The sequence below is a fragment of the Lepidothrix coronata genome, unplaced genomic scaffold, assembly GCF_001604755.1.
Source record: "Lepidothrix coronata isolate B3197 unplaced genomic scaffold, Lepidothrix_coronata-1.0 Scaffold51, whole genome shotgun sequence".
Taxonomy (NCBI): domain Eukaryota; kingdom Metazoa; phylum Chordata; class Aves; order Passeriformes; family Pipridae; genus Lepidothrix; species Lepidothrix coronata.
The window spans coordinates 4,775,745-4,794,011 of NW_016690231.1; the positions used below are offsets into that span (position 1 = coordinate 4,775,745).

General features: G+C 46.3%; 2 protein-coding genes and 1 long non-coding RNA gene across 3 annotated transcripts in view; 2 read left to right on the forward strand and 1 right to left on the reverse strand.

Moving 5' to 3' along the window:
- AACS (acetoacetyl-CoA synthetase) overlaps positions 1-4,772 on the reverse strand; it is a 39,134-nt gene extending 34,362 nt beyond the window's left edge. Inside the window, exons 1-2 of the mRNA XM_017815590.1 lie at positions 4,536-4,772; positions 1,316-1,419 (exon numbers count right to left, since the gene is read on the reverse strand). Coding sequence (XP_017671079.1) covers positions 1,316-1,419; positions 4,536-4,653 — 222 coding nt within the window. The 5' untranslated portion in view covers positions 4,654-4,772. The remainder of the gene's footprint in view (positions 1-1,315; positions 1,420-4,535) is intronic.
- Positions 4,773-4,934: 162 nt separating this feature from the next.
- Positions 4,935-5,672, forward strand: LOC108497694. Its single transcript, XR_001874935.1, has 2 exons — positions 4,935-5,052; positions 5,158-5,672. It is a non-coding gene; the product is annotated as an uncharacterized LOC108497694 (long non-coding RNA).
- Positions 5,673-11,977: 6,305 nt separating this feature from the next.
- On the forward strand, positions 11,978-18,192 carry BRI3BP (BRI3 binding protein). Its single transcript, XM_017815594.1, has 3 exons — positions 11,978-12,183; positions 13,049-13,151; positions 13,718-18,192. The coding sequence occupies exons 1-3, from the start codon at positions 11,989-11,991 to the stop codon at positions 14,134-14,136; spliced, it is 717 nt and encodes a 238-aa protein (XP_017671083.1). The 5' UTR covers positions 11,978-11,988; the 3' UTR covers positions 14,137-18,192.
- Positions 18,193-18,267: the final 75 nt, after the last annotated feature.

Genomic DNA, 18,267 nt, shown 5'->3' on the forward strand with positions numbered 1-18,267 from the left:
AATCTAGTTAAAGCCTTTCTAAACATCCCCATCTTCTTGCTACTCATCCCCAGGAAACATTCATTTTTAGGGCACCATCTCCTGCTCCAGTTTCCCTCCAATGCATCAGCCACTGTTGGCATTTGGAGGGACTGGCTTCCAGGAGTACCAGTCGTATAAGGCAAGAGAGCAAGTGTTACTGTCCAGTTTGCTCTCAACTGCTTGCTCAAGACAATTTGAATTCATGTGGAAATTTAGGATAGGCTTGCTAGGAGCACAGAATATGTAGAGAAAACAGACAGCACCCAAATTAAACCTGGCAAGATTTTGAGTTACCATCTATAGAAAATGTAAAGATTAAGTGTTTACAGTCTTCCAACTACACACTTCAAAGCAGGCTAGTTCTTACATTCTTGATGAATTCACTCTTCTAAAGGATGAGTCACATTAAGACACCTGAAAAAGCAGTTTCATGGCAGGAAGAACCACTTGATCCATCACATCAGTACAGAAATTCATAAAACAGAAGAAGAACTCAAAAGAAACTTACCAGTCCCTTCTGCAGGACTGCCAGTACTCTGAGGGTTCTTAGAACAGATGGCCTCCAGGGATTAAGAAACAAGTCTAGTCCTCCCCACTAAGTCTCAGGAAGGTTCCACTGCATCAATCTTTTGAAGCAATCAATCCATCACCTTCCTCAGATGGAAAACTACAGGGTGATGTTGATATCCTACACTAGGACTATAAAAGGGCTTCAGCTTTCCCCTCCATTTGCAAGAGCTTCAGAGCCACCTTTATCCCACAGCAACTGTGTGGCACACTCTAGTATTGCACCGTGACAGTGTTCAACCACTACCATTCCCTCAGAAATATTTCAAGCCTGATTGCAGAGCTTCCAAAACCAGTTCTACAAAGCCAGAGAGTAACAGGTGTGCTTATCAGGTAAGCTGACTCAGGGAAGTCAAACATGAACTTGACAGCACGCCAGCATTTACAAAACCAAGGTGGTATTCTACCAGCATGATGCTAAAGCAGAAGACAGGTATTGATAGACTCCTCACAAGAAGCCAGGAATGATAATGTGTGCAAGAGCACATGAACACAAGGACACTACAGCAGAAACGCTTAGGACAATGAAACTTGAGGATTTCACTGTCCTAAAGCATACCAGCAACAGAACACCACCATCCACCACACAAGGAAGTTCAGGGCTATACATCTAAGAGATTCCTCATATCACTTGCAAGAGTTCAAAGAAGAGGTCAAAAGATCGAGTGTGAAACCACTTTATTTCCTGTTTGTTTTGCACTTACTGTAAGATAAACACTCAACTTACCTCATCATACAGGCGAGAGCATACGATGTTACTGTACTTCCAGAATTCTGCCCAGAAGTCTGAGTAGGATTCCACTGACCACTGGTATAAGTCATCATAGTTGGCTGGAAGTAATAGATACGTGTGAGCACTATGCAGATAATTACAGGAATTCAGACAAACTACAATTAGGGATGTCCTGGATAAAGAAAATCTGTGGCTAAAACAAGCAGGAAGATAAATCTGACCACACAGAGCAGATGACTTCAGTTCAAGGCAAGTGACTACAGCAGAGTTTACTTGAACCTGAACACATGGCATCCCTTCACCTCACTGTTACAAGCTATCTGCCACCACAGAGACAGAAACCTTTCCTAGTAACTCTGTTTCCTCCTGCATCAGTGCAGCTGAAGATCAAAGGGCCAGAGTCCCATCTGCTGACACTTTCACTCCCTTATCATATCAACATGATATGTTCACACAGCAAAAGATAAACAAGACTTCCTGAGAAGGGACACTTGCTATATGGTTCTAGTCAGGGGCCAAAGACCTCTGAGAGCTCAGTGACACGGGGATTATGTGACACTCATTGTCCAGCTGTGGTATCAACAGGACTGTTAGAGGAAGCATGCCTAACTTCCAGTAAATATGGGGTCTGACAGGCTGCAGCTTACCTTTTCATGCTGAAAAAGCATGAATGAAGTGAAACAAGATGTTTACTAGCTAGATATTAAAGCATGACCCGGCAATAAACTCCTCATTTCCATGTTTAAAGTCTTACATGATTGTGAGACCGATGAAGTAACCTGAGGAATGCATAGGAAAACCCCACAACTCAAACTAAATACCAAAATTCAGTGTGTAAAACAGCTCTAAGTATGAATAACTGAAGCTGATGCCACATCACCAGCCTGAAAGTGACATTCCCTCATCATGTCCATGCTGTCTGAAGCTGTGCCAACAACCAATTAAATATGAATATCTGCCATCAGTGAGAATAAGTTTCCTGCTCTGCCAACTGTGTGCCCTATTTGATGCTTTCAGCTAAACCACTCAGAAGCATTTTCACCAATTAGCTTTGCTTTGTCATCCTGTTATCCAGCCAACTGCTTCAGAAGCCAGCTTGCATCCTCTTCCTACAAAGAGGACACCTTCCAGCTTTGTAAGAGAAAAACATTGAGAACTACCTCTGCACTGTTACACATGGCCACTGCAGCACTTTCCTCACCCAGTCTGTCCCTTGAACATTTTATTCCACCTCAACCCTTTCCATCAGTGTGAGATTATTCCATAGGTGTTACTGACACAGAAAAAGGCAAAGACTTCTCCATAAATCATGTTTTGCCTACATATTGCCTCAATCCCAGACTCCTATATACTCTTTTTACACTCCACCCCAGTTACTATCTTGCACATCACACATCAGCTGTGTGGAGATAAAACTTTACCCAAGAAGAGCTTAAGTTGCCATCTCCCCCTTCAAAACCAAACTGCACCACATGCTCCAAATAATTTGATAAAAGCAAAAAGGTTCAAGTCACTACTAATTTGGTTTCTCACAGTATGAACAGTTTGTTCTGTTTTGTCCATACAGTTTGTTCCAAATAAGCATCAGCACACAAGTCCTTCAGGGCACAGGCCTGTTACTCAGCAGTTAAACATTGCATCTTATTACTACACTTTCAGGGCCAGGCAGAGCCATGCTGCTTAAAGGGATATACTGCCCTTAGCTCTCCTCAGAGAGTCCACATCTTAAGGTTATATAAAGCATCCATTCTTCGCTGTTGAATAGCACTCAGGCCAGTGAACACCAGTGCAAATCCAATGGAGGCTGACAAAGGTTTTCTACATATGCAGAGCAATCCACTTTCCAATGGGGAAAGCCACTTCAAAGTGGGATGAAAAGAGTTCTAGTTGTTTCAGCCATAAACACAGGCAGCCCATCTGAAACTGCATTCACTCTTGATCATATGAGTACCAGTTACATCACATTTCACTCAGGAGTTGGCTAAAACACTGTAGTAACTTGCTTCCTATCCAGCAGGAGAGTTAGACACTATACATTTGCCTTCCCAGGGGAAATCACCAGCAGTCAAAATAATGACCTGGCTTACCTACATAGCAATCAAGGTGAGGAATTGTTTTCTGGACATGAACTGCAGGAATCACTATATACACTGCTACCACTCCAGAATGTCTCTGCTCATACCACTGACATCTACATTGAACTGAAACTTTCAGGTCACTTACCAAAACTATTCCCTTAATCCCCCGTCAGACAAGTGATCACAGGAAAGCTACACAAGCAACCTGGCCCTCAAACACTTAGGAAGAAAACAAGGTAGTCAGAACTGGAGGGTTTGACCCACACATGCACTGAAGTTGACCTCGTCCATGATGTGGCTGAGCTCACACAGCCAGAACCACTGATACCCTGGAGACATGACCTACAGTCAGCAAGCATTGAAAAACTAATATTATGGGTTGAAAACATCCCTGAAAGTCCAACCCCTGCTCAAAGCACAGCTCATCCCAAAGCCAACACGTTGTTTCCAAGTCAAAGAACCACACACACCTATTTACAGCCATACAGGTATTCCTGAACAAGCACAAAGCAGAGCTCGCAGTTCACAAACTCTGGTAGATACGTAGCAAAAAACCCTTATCTTCCACCACTGAACAAGCTTAGGCATCACCTTTCACCTCCCAGCATACCTGAATATTACAAAAACATACTCTCCCTAATCAAAGATGCACATGGCCTTAATTTAAATCTCACACACCTATGTCGTTAAAGCATCAAACCAAGGCTTACACTAACCTCCCAGCCATGGCGGCAGTGATCCCCTCTTCCCACATCCCTTTAAAACACCAAGTCACCCCAGTGCTGCTCCTGGCCCCAGCAGCTCCCTGCACTCCGGGAGCCGCCGCAGGTAGCGATGCCGGCGCTGCCTGAGCTGACATCCAGCCGCAGCACCAGGCGCAGATAAGGCTGTTTGCCTTTCCCACCAGCACGTACCTTCTCACTCAGCGGATGCTGCCCCGGAGGCCTCTGGCTGAGGCTCCAGCAGAGCATCCCGCCTGGACCACTGTGACCCTCCTGCGCCGAAGGGTGCCCGCGCACCCAAGGGATACGAGACCTGAGAGGCAGGAGGATGGCCCCCAGCCCCACCGCGGCCCCACAGTGAGGCCAGCCCGGAGAAGGCAGAGCAGCGCCCGCCCGCCCCCGCCCTGCGCTCACCCAGGCGGATCCCGTAGCTGCTGGCCACGGCGGCGCGGAACCGGTCCATGTGGGTGTTGCGCTTGGTGTCCGGCTCCCACATCACCTGCGACTCCATGATCTCGGGCTCACGCGACATGGTGGCGGCAGAGGAGCGAGACAAGCACCGCCCGTCCCACGGGGCTCCGGTAACGGCGGTACCGTCCGACAGACCCACACACCCGCCTCGCCTCGGCACTGACTGCGGCCCCTCCTCCGCGCGCACCCTTTAAGGCGTCGCCGATCGCATCACTCCGTAACCTTCCGCCTCGGGGAAAAAAGTGCGGGGCGTCGCGCCCCGCCCCGCCCAGGGGCGGCGGGGACCGGAGGGACCGAGGGCAGCTGGGGCCGGGGGGGGCGGCGAGGCCGGGCCGGTGCCCGCCCGGGCAGTGCGGGGTCACCCGTTCCGCCGGCCCCGGGAGCGCGGGCACGGAATGAATGGGGGAGCGGCCGCGCCGGACACTCGGGAGCCGGCGCTCGGTCCCTGTCACCTCTAAAGGTCACCAGACGCCGTGAAGGCACCGGGAGGAACCATCGCTTCGCGCTTCTCACTGGATCTCTGAGAAATCACCGCCGCTCTATTAATTTTTTTTTTTTCCCCCAGGGACGCCTGAAGAAGTCGCAACAAGTGTCTTTGACCTAAAAATGAGGCAAGAAACGCGTCTCTCCATGGCCTCACCATCCCAGCTGTGCTTGTGCAATGCTCCCTGCCTACACAGCTTGCACCTTGGATTAAAAGCTACTATTGCTACTCTGCTTTCCGAGTGTGACCTCTGCTAGTGGCTGTCACGGTGATTTCAGCCAGGAATTGGCATTAATGAAGCACTTAACTATGTGAAATTCACTACTGGATTCGGTGATCTTGAAGATCTTTTCCAATCTAAACGATTCCACGGGGTATCCGTGCTGCTTATGTAACTTATTTTCAAGGTTATGATTTCGCTTCTAATGCATAGAAGACTCAAAAGATGGGAGTTTGATGGTAAATTATATACAGGCATATTGTATATGAAAGTAAAATACACGTAGTAGATCGTATACTTGCTCTAAATGTCATTTAGATTTTTGTGCTACCAGAATGCAAGTACTTTATAAAATGTGGAGACCATGGAAACGTGATTTAAACAATCCACAGTTTATTTGCCTAGAGACAGATGTTACATCTGGCATATTTTTAAATAACTATCCCCATAGCTATAGGCCTTGAGGAGGCTGGGGTGGAACGGGGACACGTTATCTGCCTGTTGTGCCTCCCTTGCCTTGGCAGCACTCAGAGGTCAATGGAAGTGTGAAATCCACAGCCAGACACCTGCCAAGAGATAAGGGACAAGGCAGGACAGGAGCGGGCTTGGGATCCACAGCCTGTGGTGGGGAAACTGGCTGGAGAGCCCATCTCTCTGTGACTTTTATTTTTAACCCTTTTTGTTTGTGAAGGTGTTTATGACACTGACAGAGTGTTAACCTGTGTGGGTACAACACTGGTACAGGACGTGCAGGGCAGCAGCCAGGAGGGTTTTGCCTCCTGCCCCACCACAGACCTCAGACCTCATGCAGCCCCTCCACACCATTTACCCCCAGCTGACAAACAGCCTGCCCTGCTCTGGGGGTACAGGTGAGCTTTGGGACAGGTTTTGGACAGGACTGGAAGCAAAGCTGTGATTCCTCATTTTTACCAAGGCACCCCCACCACTCTTTCCCCAAGGGGGTCACAGCCCAGGAGGGTGGACATGAGGCCACCCACTGACCCCCGTGCTTGGCACTGGTGAGGCCACACCTCAAATGCTGTGTCCAGTTCTGGGCCCCTCGGTTCAGGAAGGACATTGAGGTGCTGGAGCAGGTCCAGAGAAGGGAACAGAGCTGGTGAAAGGTCTGGAGCACAAGTCCTATGACGAGCAACTGGGGGGGCTCAGCCTGGAGAAGGAGGCTCAGGGGGGACCTTCTCACTCTCTACAACTCCCCGAAAAGAGGTTGTAGCCAGGTCAGAGTTGGTATCTTCTCCCAGGCAATAAGTGACAGAATGAGAGGACATAGTCTCAAGCTGCACCAGGGGAGGTTTAGCTTGGACATTAGGAATAATTTCCCCACAGAATGAGTGATTAGACATTGGAACCACCAAGGAGGTCGTGGAGTCACCATCCCTGGAGATGTTAAAGGAAATACTAGATGTGGCACTCAGTGCCGCGTATTTGGTTGATATGGTGGTGTTGAGTCACAGATTGGACTTGATGTTCTCAGGGGTCTTTTCCGACCTAATCGATGCACTAACTCCGTGACTCCGTGACCCGCCGCCGCTCCTCAGGGCCGGGCAGCCCCGCCCCGCGGACGGATCCCGCGCGGCGCACGGCGGCCGTGACGTCGGCGCGTCTGATTGGCTGCGGCGTGCCTGGCCCCACATCAGCCCAGAGCGCGCTCTCCTCGCGGGGGAAGAGCCGACGCCAGGGAGAACCAATCGGCGCACAGCTTTCTCAAGCCCCTCTCTCTGCCGGCCAATGAGCGGCCGGATCGGGGGAGGTGTGCCCAATGGGAGCAGGGCTCTCATGCCGCACGGAGGGAGGGTGGGGGTCCCGCCGTGGGTCCCCTCAGCGCCGAGGCGATGCCGAAATTGCCCGTTTTAAGATAAAATGCACAGAATCGCAGAATCAGTTAGGTTGGGAAAGACCTCTGAAATCATCGAGTCCAACCCGACACCACTCTGTCAACCAGACCACGGCACTAAGTGCCACATTCAGGCTTTCCTAGAAAACCTCCAGGGACGGTGACTCCACCACCTCCCTGGGCAGCCCGTTCCAATGTCTAAGCACCCTTTTTGGGAAGAAATTCTTCCTAAAAGCAGCAGCAAAACAGCCGCCTTCCCCCACCCAGAGCAACCTGGGCTTCTAAACAGAAAATGAGCAGCCAAATTACCTGAGAAGCGACCCAAAAATCCTCTCGCTGAGCTGAAAAAGGTGTTTAAGAAGGACTGACGCAGTCACAGCTCAGGGAGGAAGGGGTGTGCTGGGATTTGATGATAAAACTGGGGTTTTAGGAAAGTCTGACAGTGTTTTTATCTTATTAACAGCAGTTTTACTATTGCATCCTTACTTAGAGTGGGTTATGCATCCAGGTTCCTTGCTTCCATTCCAGCTTTGCTTTATCCAAAGCAGTTTTTCCCTCTTTCAAAAGTGACTTTGGAAAAATGGGAAGAAGGAAAATTAAACAAATCTTTAATGAGAAAATGGGCATTAGGAGGACTGCAGTGACTACTGCAATTAGTTTGGAGACTAGATTAGGATAGCGGGAGGAAAATAGCCTGAATAAGATTAACTGGAATTGACCATTTTCAAATCTTTTTAAGCCTTGCTTTATGCCTGCTAATAGTAATAAGGTTAAAAACGAGATCATATTTTCTGCTTTAGATTAGATTAGGGGCCCTTCAAAAGATTCTTCGGAGACAATGAACAGTAATAACACTGGTGATGGCACTACCACATTGTCTCTGAGGTAACCTGAAGTCACTTGGGAGTTCGAGTGATGAAATTCCGGGATCTGTGAGACAGAAGTTTTGTAATAATACCTTGTGGCAATACCTGCAGTATGCTGAGGCCTGACCATGATCCATTGATCCAACGTCTGGATTAGGAAATATAAAGATTTTGGAAAGTTTTTGTAAAAAAAATCCTATTTTCAGAGCATGCACCAGCTGGTTAATAAGTCTGGATAAAAATAAGAAACTTCTGGCTCATTTGATGTCCATGATCTCTGCAACCTCTATGTGGTATCAGATACAAGTAACTAGAATCAAAATCTAAGGCATTTTCAGAAAAAGAAAAAGAATTAAAAAAAGAAAGGAAAGGGAAAATAAAAAGGAAAAGAAAAAAGGGAAAGGAAAGGGAAAGGGGAAAATAAAAGGAAAAGGGAAAGGAAAAAAAATTAGAAAAGAAACAGTGACACATTGCAAGAAAAACCTCACAGGGAGGACATGAAAAGGCTTAAAATGACAAGAAGTCATAAAGCAATCAGCTATGGCAGGTTGAGACTGTGAGTAGTAAAGATAGAAAAAAAAAAGAGGTTAAGAACTGATCCACAGTAACACCAGTTGGCTTTCTTTAAGGCTATGCCATTTTTTTCAGCATTACAATGATTTAAAAAGAGGGAGCCCTATGATCTGCTAAAACTTAGACATCTAGGAAACAGACCCCCGTTTCTTCTAAATACAGTTCAAATTGTTGTTAAATCCCTCTATTTGAGTAGGACATCTTACACAGTTTCTAGTGCAGATGAGGAAACAGAGAAGCACACTCATTCTTCTTCTGTGCAGTGAGACCCTCATCAGAGGATCTTTCTGGAAACCTCACAGTTGTCCTCACTAAGAGGTTCAGTGTGGCTGAGATCAATATTTCATACCATGACGCAATGTATTCTTTGAGCAGACACTATTTCATTTATTTAAACAAGAAGGGTGAAATACCACATAATTTCATAAGAGCTGTGGATTTGGAGAGCTGAACGTACCTGAAATAGGCTCATTGAGACAGATCAGGAAATCAATTAAACACCAGGAAGATTCCCAAAATATCCCGATGTGAAGGACAGCCTTGAGTGCAGGCTTCCAAAGGCAACCAACCCTACCACAGGCCTCAGAAACTCTGTAAAGAGCAGATGGAAAGAAACAACAGGCACTTGCAGAAGCGATTTTGAAGGGATCTCACGATGGAAACTCAGGTAGAGAAACAGCAACATTCCCAAATTCTCCGATATAAGACCTAGTGGACCAGAAACAGCACAAAGGGACCCAGAGAAGGCCATGCCAGTTGGAAGCAAATTGAAGAATTATAACTGGCACAGAAAACAACACTCATGACAGTTAATTACGTCTGGTTTTTTGTACTGTGGGGCTCTTTAGATGCAAGAAATGCCCTAGAAGCTGACATTTACTATGTGTTCATAGTATAAGCACAGCATGACACTGAGGGCAGATAACCAGAAACCTCATAAGAACCTCAGAAATGCCTGTCATCAGTTGCCAACCCATTTTGGGAGAGCATGAAATAGATTTCCCAATATACACAGGGATTAACAAATCAGCAAATTCAGGGCCATCTTAAAAAAGAATGAAAGCACCATTTATAAATCTAAAAATCTATACCCTACTGAAATCAAGTCAGATCCTAAGTACCTTCCTGGATCTGGGCCCAACCCTTCCAGGGCCAAACAGAAATAAGTGCTGAAAGGTCTAGGCCATTCTGCTAAATGTGAAAATAAGTGTTTTGGCCAGACTAAAACTGGGAAAAAGGCCATAGCAGAGATGTCTCTATTCTAGATGTCTACTCAACTACTCAGCTACCAGGCTTGGGCCAAGCCATGAGCTTTAAACACTGAGAACATGGGGTATAAATTTGGAAAGAGATACTTCAAATTATTCCGGAGACTGGAAGAGCTACAAGCTGCATCCCTGACTCTGTGAGAACTCCCCAGGAAGGGGCCAGTAAAAGCAGAGATCTGCCCTGTAATTTTCAGAGCAGACACCCTGAGTGGTGCACAGACATGAGCATGGGCCGCCCACACCTTCCCAAGCTCACTGAGAAGCTCTGGGGAGGACATCAGCATCCCTCATGTCTCGAAGTTACTGTTGGGCAATTTAGCAAACAGTTGCTGCCCCAGTTCATGTCACCAGTCGGTGCAGAATCTACGCTACAGACCCGTGGATCTATTTTTATATCGCAATCATTGTGTTCCTGTCAATCAGTGATGAATCAGAATGTGCTCTGAAGGCAATGAAGTGCTCTTTTATCTCCTGGGGATTCTTACTTCACTCTGCCAACATCCTGATTAGGCTTCACTACACAGAAGGACCTGATAACATTGTCTACTTTACACTTCCCAGCTGTTTCTTTATTACCCTGGTTAGTAAGGAAAAATCAACACAAAACCTGTCAGAAGGGGGAGTCACACCATGAAACGTGCTGAATTTTGGCATTTCATCTGAGTCAGAGTTTCTCGAGGGTGAAGGACATGAGCATCCTTCAGAATCCCTCAAAGTGAAGTTGATAGAGTACTGGAAAGAGAGACGTCATTTTTTTAGACATGAGAGTTCTGTATTCCCCTTGTCATTTGGGAATTGCATCTCAGAATTGCCTCAGAGATTTCATACCCATGCAGGAAAGGCATCTCTCTTAGTCTGTAAAGACTGTGACAAGTCTCTAGAGCCCCAACAGCTGAGTAATTTAAAAGCTCCATGGGAGAGGATCGAGGAGCCAAAAAAGTTGATCACAAGACAGCAATGGGCCCTGTGGCAAAGAAGCCTGACAGCATCCAGAGTTCTGTCAGTAAGAGCAACGACCCTAAATTGAGATACTGTAAGCCTTTATTTACAGTAGGGGAAAAAAATTGCCATGTGGATTATTACATGTGAAATTTCACCTGGAACTGGATAAATACTGTGACAGATGGGATGGTGGAAGAGGTTAAATCTGGGAACTGGTAGTGGACTGGGAGAAGTTAAATCCCAGGGCAGGCTGGACACAGCAAGAGACTTGAATAGACCTTTTGGAGTGGGGGGGCTGCACAGGGAGATTTCAACCTGAATTATTGTAAGTGAAAAATAGTGTTATTCCTGATTTTGAGATAAAATACAATGGGCCCCTCAGTTCAGGAAGGATATTGAGGTCCTGGAGCAGGTCCAGAGGAGAGCAACAAGGCTGGTGAAGGGACTCAAGCACAGATCCTGTGAGGAGAGGCTGAGGGAGCTGGGGCTGTTCAGCCTGGAGAAGAGGAGGCTCAGGGGAGACCTCCTCACTCTCTACAACTCCCTGACAGGAGGTTGTAGCCAGGTGGGGGTTGGTCTCTTTTCCCAGGCAACCATCAGCAAGACAAGAGGGCATGGTCTTAAGCTGTTCCAGGGGAGGTTTAGGTTAGATATTAGAAAGAATTTCTTAACAGAGAGGGTAATCAGATATTGGAATGGGCTATCCAGGGAAGTAGTGGACTCTCTGTCCCTGGAGGTTTTTAAGATAAGACTGGATGTGGCACTTAGTGCCATGGTCTGGGAACCACAGCGGGGTTGGATCAAGGGTTGGACTTGATGATGTCGGAGGTCCCTTTCAACCCAGCTGATTCTATGATTCTATGATTCTGTGATTCTATGATTCTCTGCAGCAGCTCATTATCTTCCTCGTACAGAGGAGCCCAAGCGCTGGGCACAGCCCTCCAGACGTGCCTCAGCAGGGCCGAGCAGAGGGGTAGGATCACCTCTACGCGCTGGCCACGCTCCCCCCGGTTCCCTCAGCGATCTCTCCCAACCCCAGCGATCGTTTCGCGATTTCCATCAGTCCCCGCGCGGGCAGCCCCGCCCGCCTCACCCGCCGTCCCTCACGCCTCACCCGCCGTCCCTCACGCTGCCGTTGCTCCGCGGGTCCCGCGGGCGGCGCTGCGGCGGCGGCGGCGCAGCGGGGCGGCCATGGCGGCGGCGCGGCGGGCGCTGCTCTCGCTGCTGCTGCTGCTGCTGCTGCTCTGGGGCTCGGCGGGACCCGGCGCCGAGGCCGCTCGGGGCCGCGGCGGCGACCGCCAGAACAGCCTCCGCCGCGCCGCCAGCGGCCTCTACCAGGGCGTCAGCGGCCTCTTCGGCGAGGACAACGTGCGGGCCCTGCAGAAGGTGAGGCGCCGGGCGCTGCTCTCCCCCCCCCCGCCCCGCACACCTCCCGCGCTTCCTTCGCTTCCTCGCTGCGCCCCCCGGGGTGACCCGGCGGCTCTCGGGGCACAGCCGCGCTCCCCCATCGCCCCTCGGCGCGGTGGGACCCGCCGCGGCCTCGTCGTTGTGCGGGTGAGGCGGCGGAACGGCTGGAACGGCGCTTCGCGGAGGGAAACGGCAGCCGAGGCTTGCGGCGGTCTGGGAAAAATTGTCAGGGAAATCTCTAAATCAGGGTTGTTTTAGGTGGGGGAGACGGCCAGGGCAGCCCGCTGTCGGTGGGGAGCCCTTCAGCTGAAATCCGGTCTCTCTGCATCAGCAGAGCATCCTGCGCTTGTAGGGCCGTAGGAACTTGCAGGAAATCAGGCGTGTGCAAGACCTGATTCTCTGTTCCTCCTTCCCTCAGGCAGTAGGAAGAAGTAATAAATACTGTTGAATTGACCTACGAGTACACTTGAGACGTTTGTGCGTGGTGCTGGGGACATCTCGCAGTTCCTCGATAAAACTAATTCCCTGGTTTGATTTACCAATTGCTAGTGATTGTGTTATCTCTAAACTTCAGAACAATAGTAAAGCCCATAAAGTGCAGTTTTAAATGCTGCCAACATATACATTTACATGCCCAAATACCTACACTAAGGATAATTGTAATATGCAAATTTAAGATTCACAGAGTTAAAAAAAATTACAAAATTACTTTTTTTTCCCTTGGGGACTACAAAATAACCTGCAATTCTTGCTTAATGGATTATAATTCTACTTATGACTAGTAAGTCTCAAAGTATGTTTCTAGGAATTGAGGATTTTTTTAATTTTCAATTTTATTTCTCAGTTTTTCTCAAGGTTGACAGAGAGGTTTGTGAATGGGGTGGATGTATTAATGGACACATTCTGGAGAATATGGACTGATTTGTTAGATGTTCTTGGAATTGATGGTAAGTGTGATGCCTGTTTACCCTTGAACTGTCTCAGCTTGTGTCAGTGTTTACAAGCAAATGGGAAAATCATTTTATCATGCTGCGTTAAACATTCATCAGCAGTGTCTCTATCTGCTTATGTGGCTTTGATTTTGCTATGAGTACCTTTGAACAAGAAGACTGAACTCAACCATTCCATTTCTCTATATGTATCTGTAGGATGTCTGTAAAATGACTTACAAGTCATGGTTGATTTCTTGGTATCATCATTAGATGGATTCATGCAGCCAGGAATGGTGCAGGGAAATCAAGGAGGACTAGAGGAAGGAAAGACACAGTTGAGAGCCATTAGAATATAACTTTTACAAAGCAGGATCTATAGCCCCAGTATGAACTTGTCACCCAGTAATTTGAAGAAGGTCCCTCCAGAAACGGATAAACCAGTTTTACCCCTCACTTTAGAAAACACAGCCATGACCCCGCTGCTGTGGGGGACTGACCTTTTGGAGCTGTGCTCGTGTTTCTCCCTGTACCACTGCAGCCTGCCCTCATTAACATTCTGTACATTTTCCTTTGTTTTTCAGCCTCCAACCTGACTCATTATTTCAGCCCAGCAGCAATTGCCAACAACCCGACCCGTGCCCTCCTGCTGATCGGTGCCATTTTACTTGCCTATTGGTTTCTATCTCTCTTCCTTGGATTCTTCTTCTATCTCCTGCACATGCTGTTTGGTCGGTTTTTCTGGATTGCGAGGGTTGCCCTGTTCACCCTGTCGTGCGTGTACATCCTCCAGAAGTACGAGGGCGATCCGGAACACGCTGTCCTGCCGCTCTGCTTCGTCGTCGCCGTTTACTTCATGACGGGGCCGGTTGGATTTTACTGGAGAAGAAACAACAACAGCAGCCTGGAGGAGAAGATGGACCACCTGGAGAGTCAGATCAGACTGCTGAGCATCCGCCTTTCCAGGGTGATTGAGAACCTGGACAGGGGCAGCGAGCAATGAACCAGCCCCTGCAGACCACTGTACACCAGCTCCAGAAAATTCCTAAGCACTGTCTCATTCAAAGTTACAAAGCAACAAAAACGTCACATGGTAAAAAGTGTGCAAAGTTATAACTTTTCATCATGTGTGAGACTAATTTATCTAGATTATACACTCAGCCATTAAACTTGTAGGAGAAAGAAAAACATTTACAAAATTCAGCTGTATATTCAGAGTTTTATCCAGTACTAGAATTTTCTCAGTAGATAAACGCTTACTTTTACAAGCACTTAAAAACATCTTTTGTAAAGTTTTTATAAAAGCAAATTGAGTAGTCTTTCAAATATTGAAATTCAGCTAAACATATGCAAATTTGACACTTTAAAAGTTAAAAAAAAAAACCAACAAAAAACTCAAGCTACCAAGCACTTCCATTGAGAAGTATCTGCTGTGGGTCCACGTTTTTATTTTTTTCAAAGTTGTGAATGTTTTTGTGTTTTTGTTGGCTTATTTCATTGCCTTGAAGTTGCCTTTCATAGAGTATCAGATGAGGAATTTTCTGGTATCCAGGCCAAAAAATTCACACCATAGCTTTTAATAGGAGGTGGGGAATGAGGGAGAAGGAAGATTTGAAGTCCTTAAATGCCAGTCCAATGGGAGGAATTGAAAAACACACGTGGCATTTTTTCATTGCATTTCATCTCAAGACCTTTAATTTGCTGTCTGAAAGGAAGTCTGGTTTAATGAATTGGCACAGAGGGAAAAGACGTAGCGTGACAAATTGTAATTCATATTTGATCTGCACAGTGAAGCATTTTCCAAGCATAAATGCATAGACTAAAACATGATTTTTAATCTCAGGACCCACGTACTTTCTCAGAAAAGGCAGCAGTTAAAACACGTGCAAATGTATTGTTGCTTAAAGCTTTCTCAGGACCAATAAGCGGCAATAAATTATCTTCAGGAAGATCTGGATTTTTTTCTAAAATTGTAATAGTTTTATAGGAGCTTTTTGCTTGAAGTCTGTGTCCTCATTAGGTTTTGGGGAAAGTGAGTCACCTTATGAGGAGGGTGTAGGAAATGGTTCTATTTCAAAGCGGTGGAGCTTTGAAGCAATTTTATTTTGCAGGATTTCTATATTTGTAACTTAGAACTGACTGACTTGGTAGAGTATCACTGGCTTTGTGAACGGTTTGCTGAAATGCAGTGAAACAAAGGTAACCTCAGGGAAGGAAGTCAGGAACGTGGTTTGACCTGGGAACAACAGCATTGGAGGATAGAGATGTGGGGAGGGAGGGGAAGCACTGACCCGTAGTGATGAGCACTGATACCATGAGAGGTGGAAGGGACCACAGCTGAAGCACTCTGTGTTCCATAGGGTCTAAACATAAAATTACATTAAAAAAACGCAACAAAAAATTGGTCTGTGATAGGGCCTGGCTACAAAGCAAGGGAACAAGTATGAGGAGGTTCTCCTCTCCATGCCTGTGAGTGCCAGTAGGACAGGCCAGGGCAGCTAAGCACGGCTTGGCCTTTGTCCTCTTGTTCCGTTGGGCAGAACTTTTGCTGGATGTGATGCTTAACTGAATGTAACTGTTGGGCAAATTTATTTTTCTCTTTATGCTGAAGTTTAATGTTCTTCTTAGAATGTGTGTTACTTGCCTAACCTCTTTGGGTCTGTATGTGACATTTACATGAGGGGTTATTTTTAAAATCCATGTTAATGGCCTTTACTCCGAACGGTGATCACTTGAGTTCAACACAGTTGAAGTTCATATGCACTTGGCACGGTTGGAATCCATTTTAGTTTTTTATGTCACCTGTAAATCCCCCTGCACACCATTTATTGAGAAATACAACATTTAGAGTTGTAAAATAACTGGTTTTCACAACTTAAGATAAGGACTATGGCAACAAGTAGTCCGCTTTGTAAAGCTGAAAATATAAAATACAATGTATTCCTTTTTCCAGCTCATTTTCCATAGTATTACAGAGTCTTCCCTGTAAACTCAGTTTTGCCTACTGTTGTGCACAGAAGACTAGGCTAAAACACCAACCTGGAAACTAGGAATTGACTAGCACAGCTTGTCAGGTCTTGATGTGTTTTGTTAAATTTAAGGCCTGAGGACCAAAGTCTGCAAACCTCGCTCGTGTCAGCAGCTCCATCGCCTTCTTAGGACTATGTGCATGAGTCAGTTTGCATAGATTGTATTTTATGTAATCCATATTTAACGTTGAAGTTAAAAATACTGAATCATTTATATATTAAGAGTTGTCTATTATAAAGATTTCTTTAGAAATACTATATAAAAGTTAATTTGGATTATAGTTTCTCCCTGTCTTGCTCTAATCATTTATCTTAGTTTTGTAAAATCAGCCCTCCTATATTAATACTCTTGATTTTGATCACCCTGCTGCTTGAAAAAAAGTATTTTTATATTTACTTGCATCCCATGTATAGCAAAATGTTATGTCAAAAGTGGTATATATAAAATTGGGTATTTTTAATCAGTATTTTTCCCAGCACTCAGTTTTCACATTAGTCAAATTCAGAAGTAATGATTTTTTAAAGCACAATCTAATCTTCAATATATATATATATATATATATACTTTAAAAATGCTCTGTATTTTTAAACATGCACTGTAGTGAAAGCGCTTTTGGGACATGAATGTGGTATTGTATTTAATCTCTTTCAACTTTTGTAAATAACCTTTTACAAGTATTTTCCATACCAGGCCATCTAGTTTATCCATGGAGGTTTTTGCTGTTTTTTAGAACCCGTGCCAGTGGTTGCACTGCTTTTGTATTGCCATTGGTAGGAGCGTCCCAGAGCCAGGCAGGTCTTGCCTTGTCACCCACGGACAAACCAAGACTGGGAGTTGATGGATTCGCTTGGGCTGGGGGCAGAGGTGGGACTGGACCAAACCTCGCAGCTCCCTCCTTTCACTGGGATCCAGCAAAACAGAGAGAGGGGAGTGATGTCTGTGCGCTCCTGTCACAGCCGTGGCCCTCCTGAGCTGCTGCTGAGGGGGCACAGGTGACCTGGGACCAGCTGGGTGTGGGGATATCCCATCCGGCTGCTCCTCCGGAATGGATCCTGCTCATGGACCTTCCCCTGCAAAGAACATCACCCCGTGTAACTGGCTGAGGAGGGGCTCCAGGCTGTCCAGGATGGGAGATCCGTTGGGTCTGGAGTGTTTAAACCTGCGTGCTTTAGGACCTAATATTTGAAACTCCTGTAGTGTTTTTCCATGCGCTCCCATCTTTGCAGAGCTGACGTCTGCAGCAGCACCTCCAGCTGTAGATAACCGATGTGTTGTATGGAATGTGGCGCTTTCACAGTGGTTTTGGGTGTCAGAGTGCTGTGTACAAACCTGGTGTAGTTCAGTGCTGTATTTATAGCCCGTCCTTCACATTGTGATTTGCTTTTCCAAGACTCGTTGCATCGTCAGTGTGGAAAATAGACCAGTATCAACCTTAGCTTCGGTGGTGTAGAGGTGTTTTAAGTGTGATTTGCCTCATGTACTGATCCGTATTTGGCAGCTAATGGCATAAGTGACCATGAGTTCTCTTTGTCTGGGTTGGAAAATAAAAGGTTTTATTGTATCCGCATGTATTTTAAACTTTTTGGATAATTCCATCGACCTGTGATGACAGCACATGTAAAAAACGCCCTTTTCCTTTTGATGAGAAGTTATATTTGCTGTGGTAGCACTCATTGTTAGCACTGATGGTAGTGATTTCACACCGTTTTGTACATCAGCTTTCACAGTGTTTAAGTTTGTACAATTGTTCATGTGAAAACGATTTGGTCTGAAGAGATGCTCTGTGTTCACTTCTGACATACAATCCTAGAGACATACGAGATTCTGCTGATAATACTGTTAAGTAGCTACAAATGTACCAGACTCATTTTTTACCGAGCTTTAACATGCCTTTATTTATTTATTATCGGACCAGCCAAACCCGTGTACTCCGTAGTTCAGTATTTGTTAGAACAAAAATCTCACAAATCAACTTAATGGTATTGTGTGGCAAAGCTTCGAATAAATGTTTACTGAGACTTTCCACTGAGCAGCGAGTCCCTGGTGAGGCTGCGCGGGGTGGGAGATCCCGGGATGGGATGGGGTGGGATGGGGTGGCTTTGGG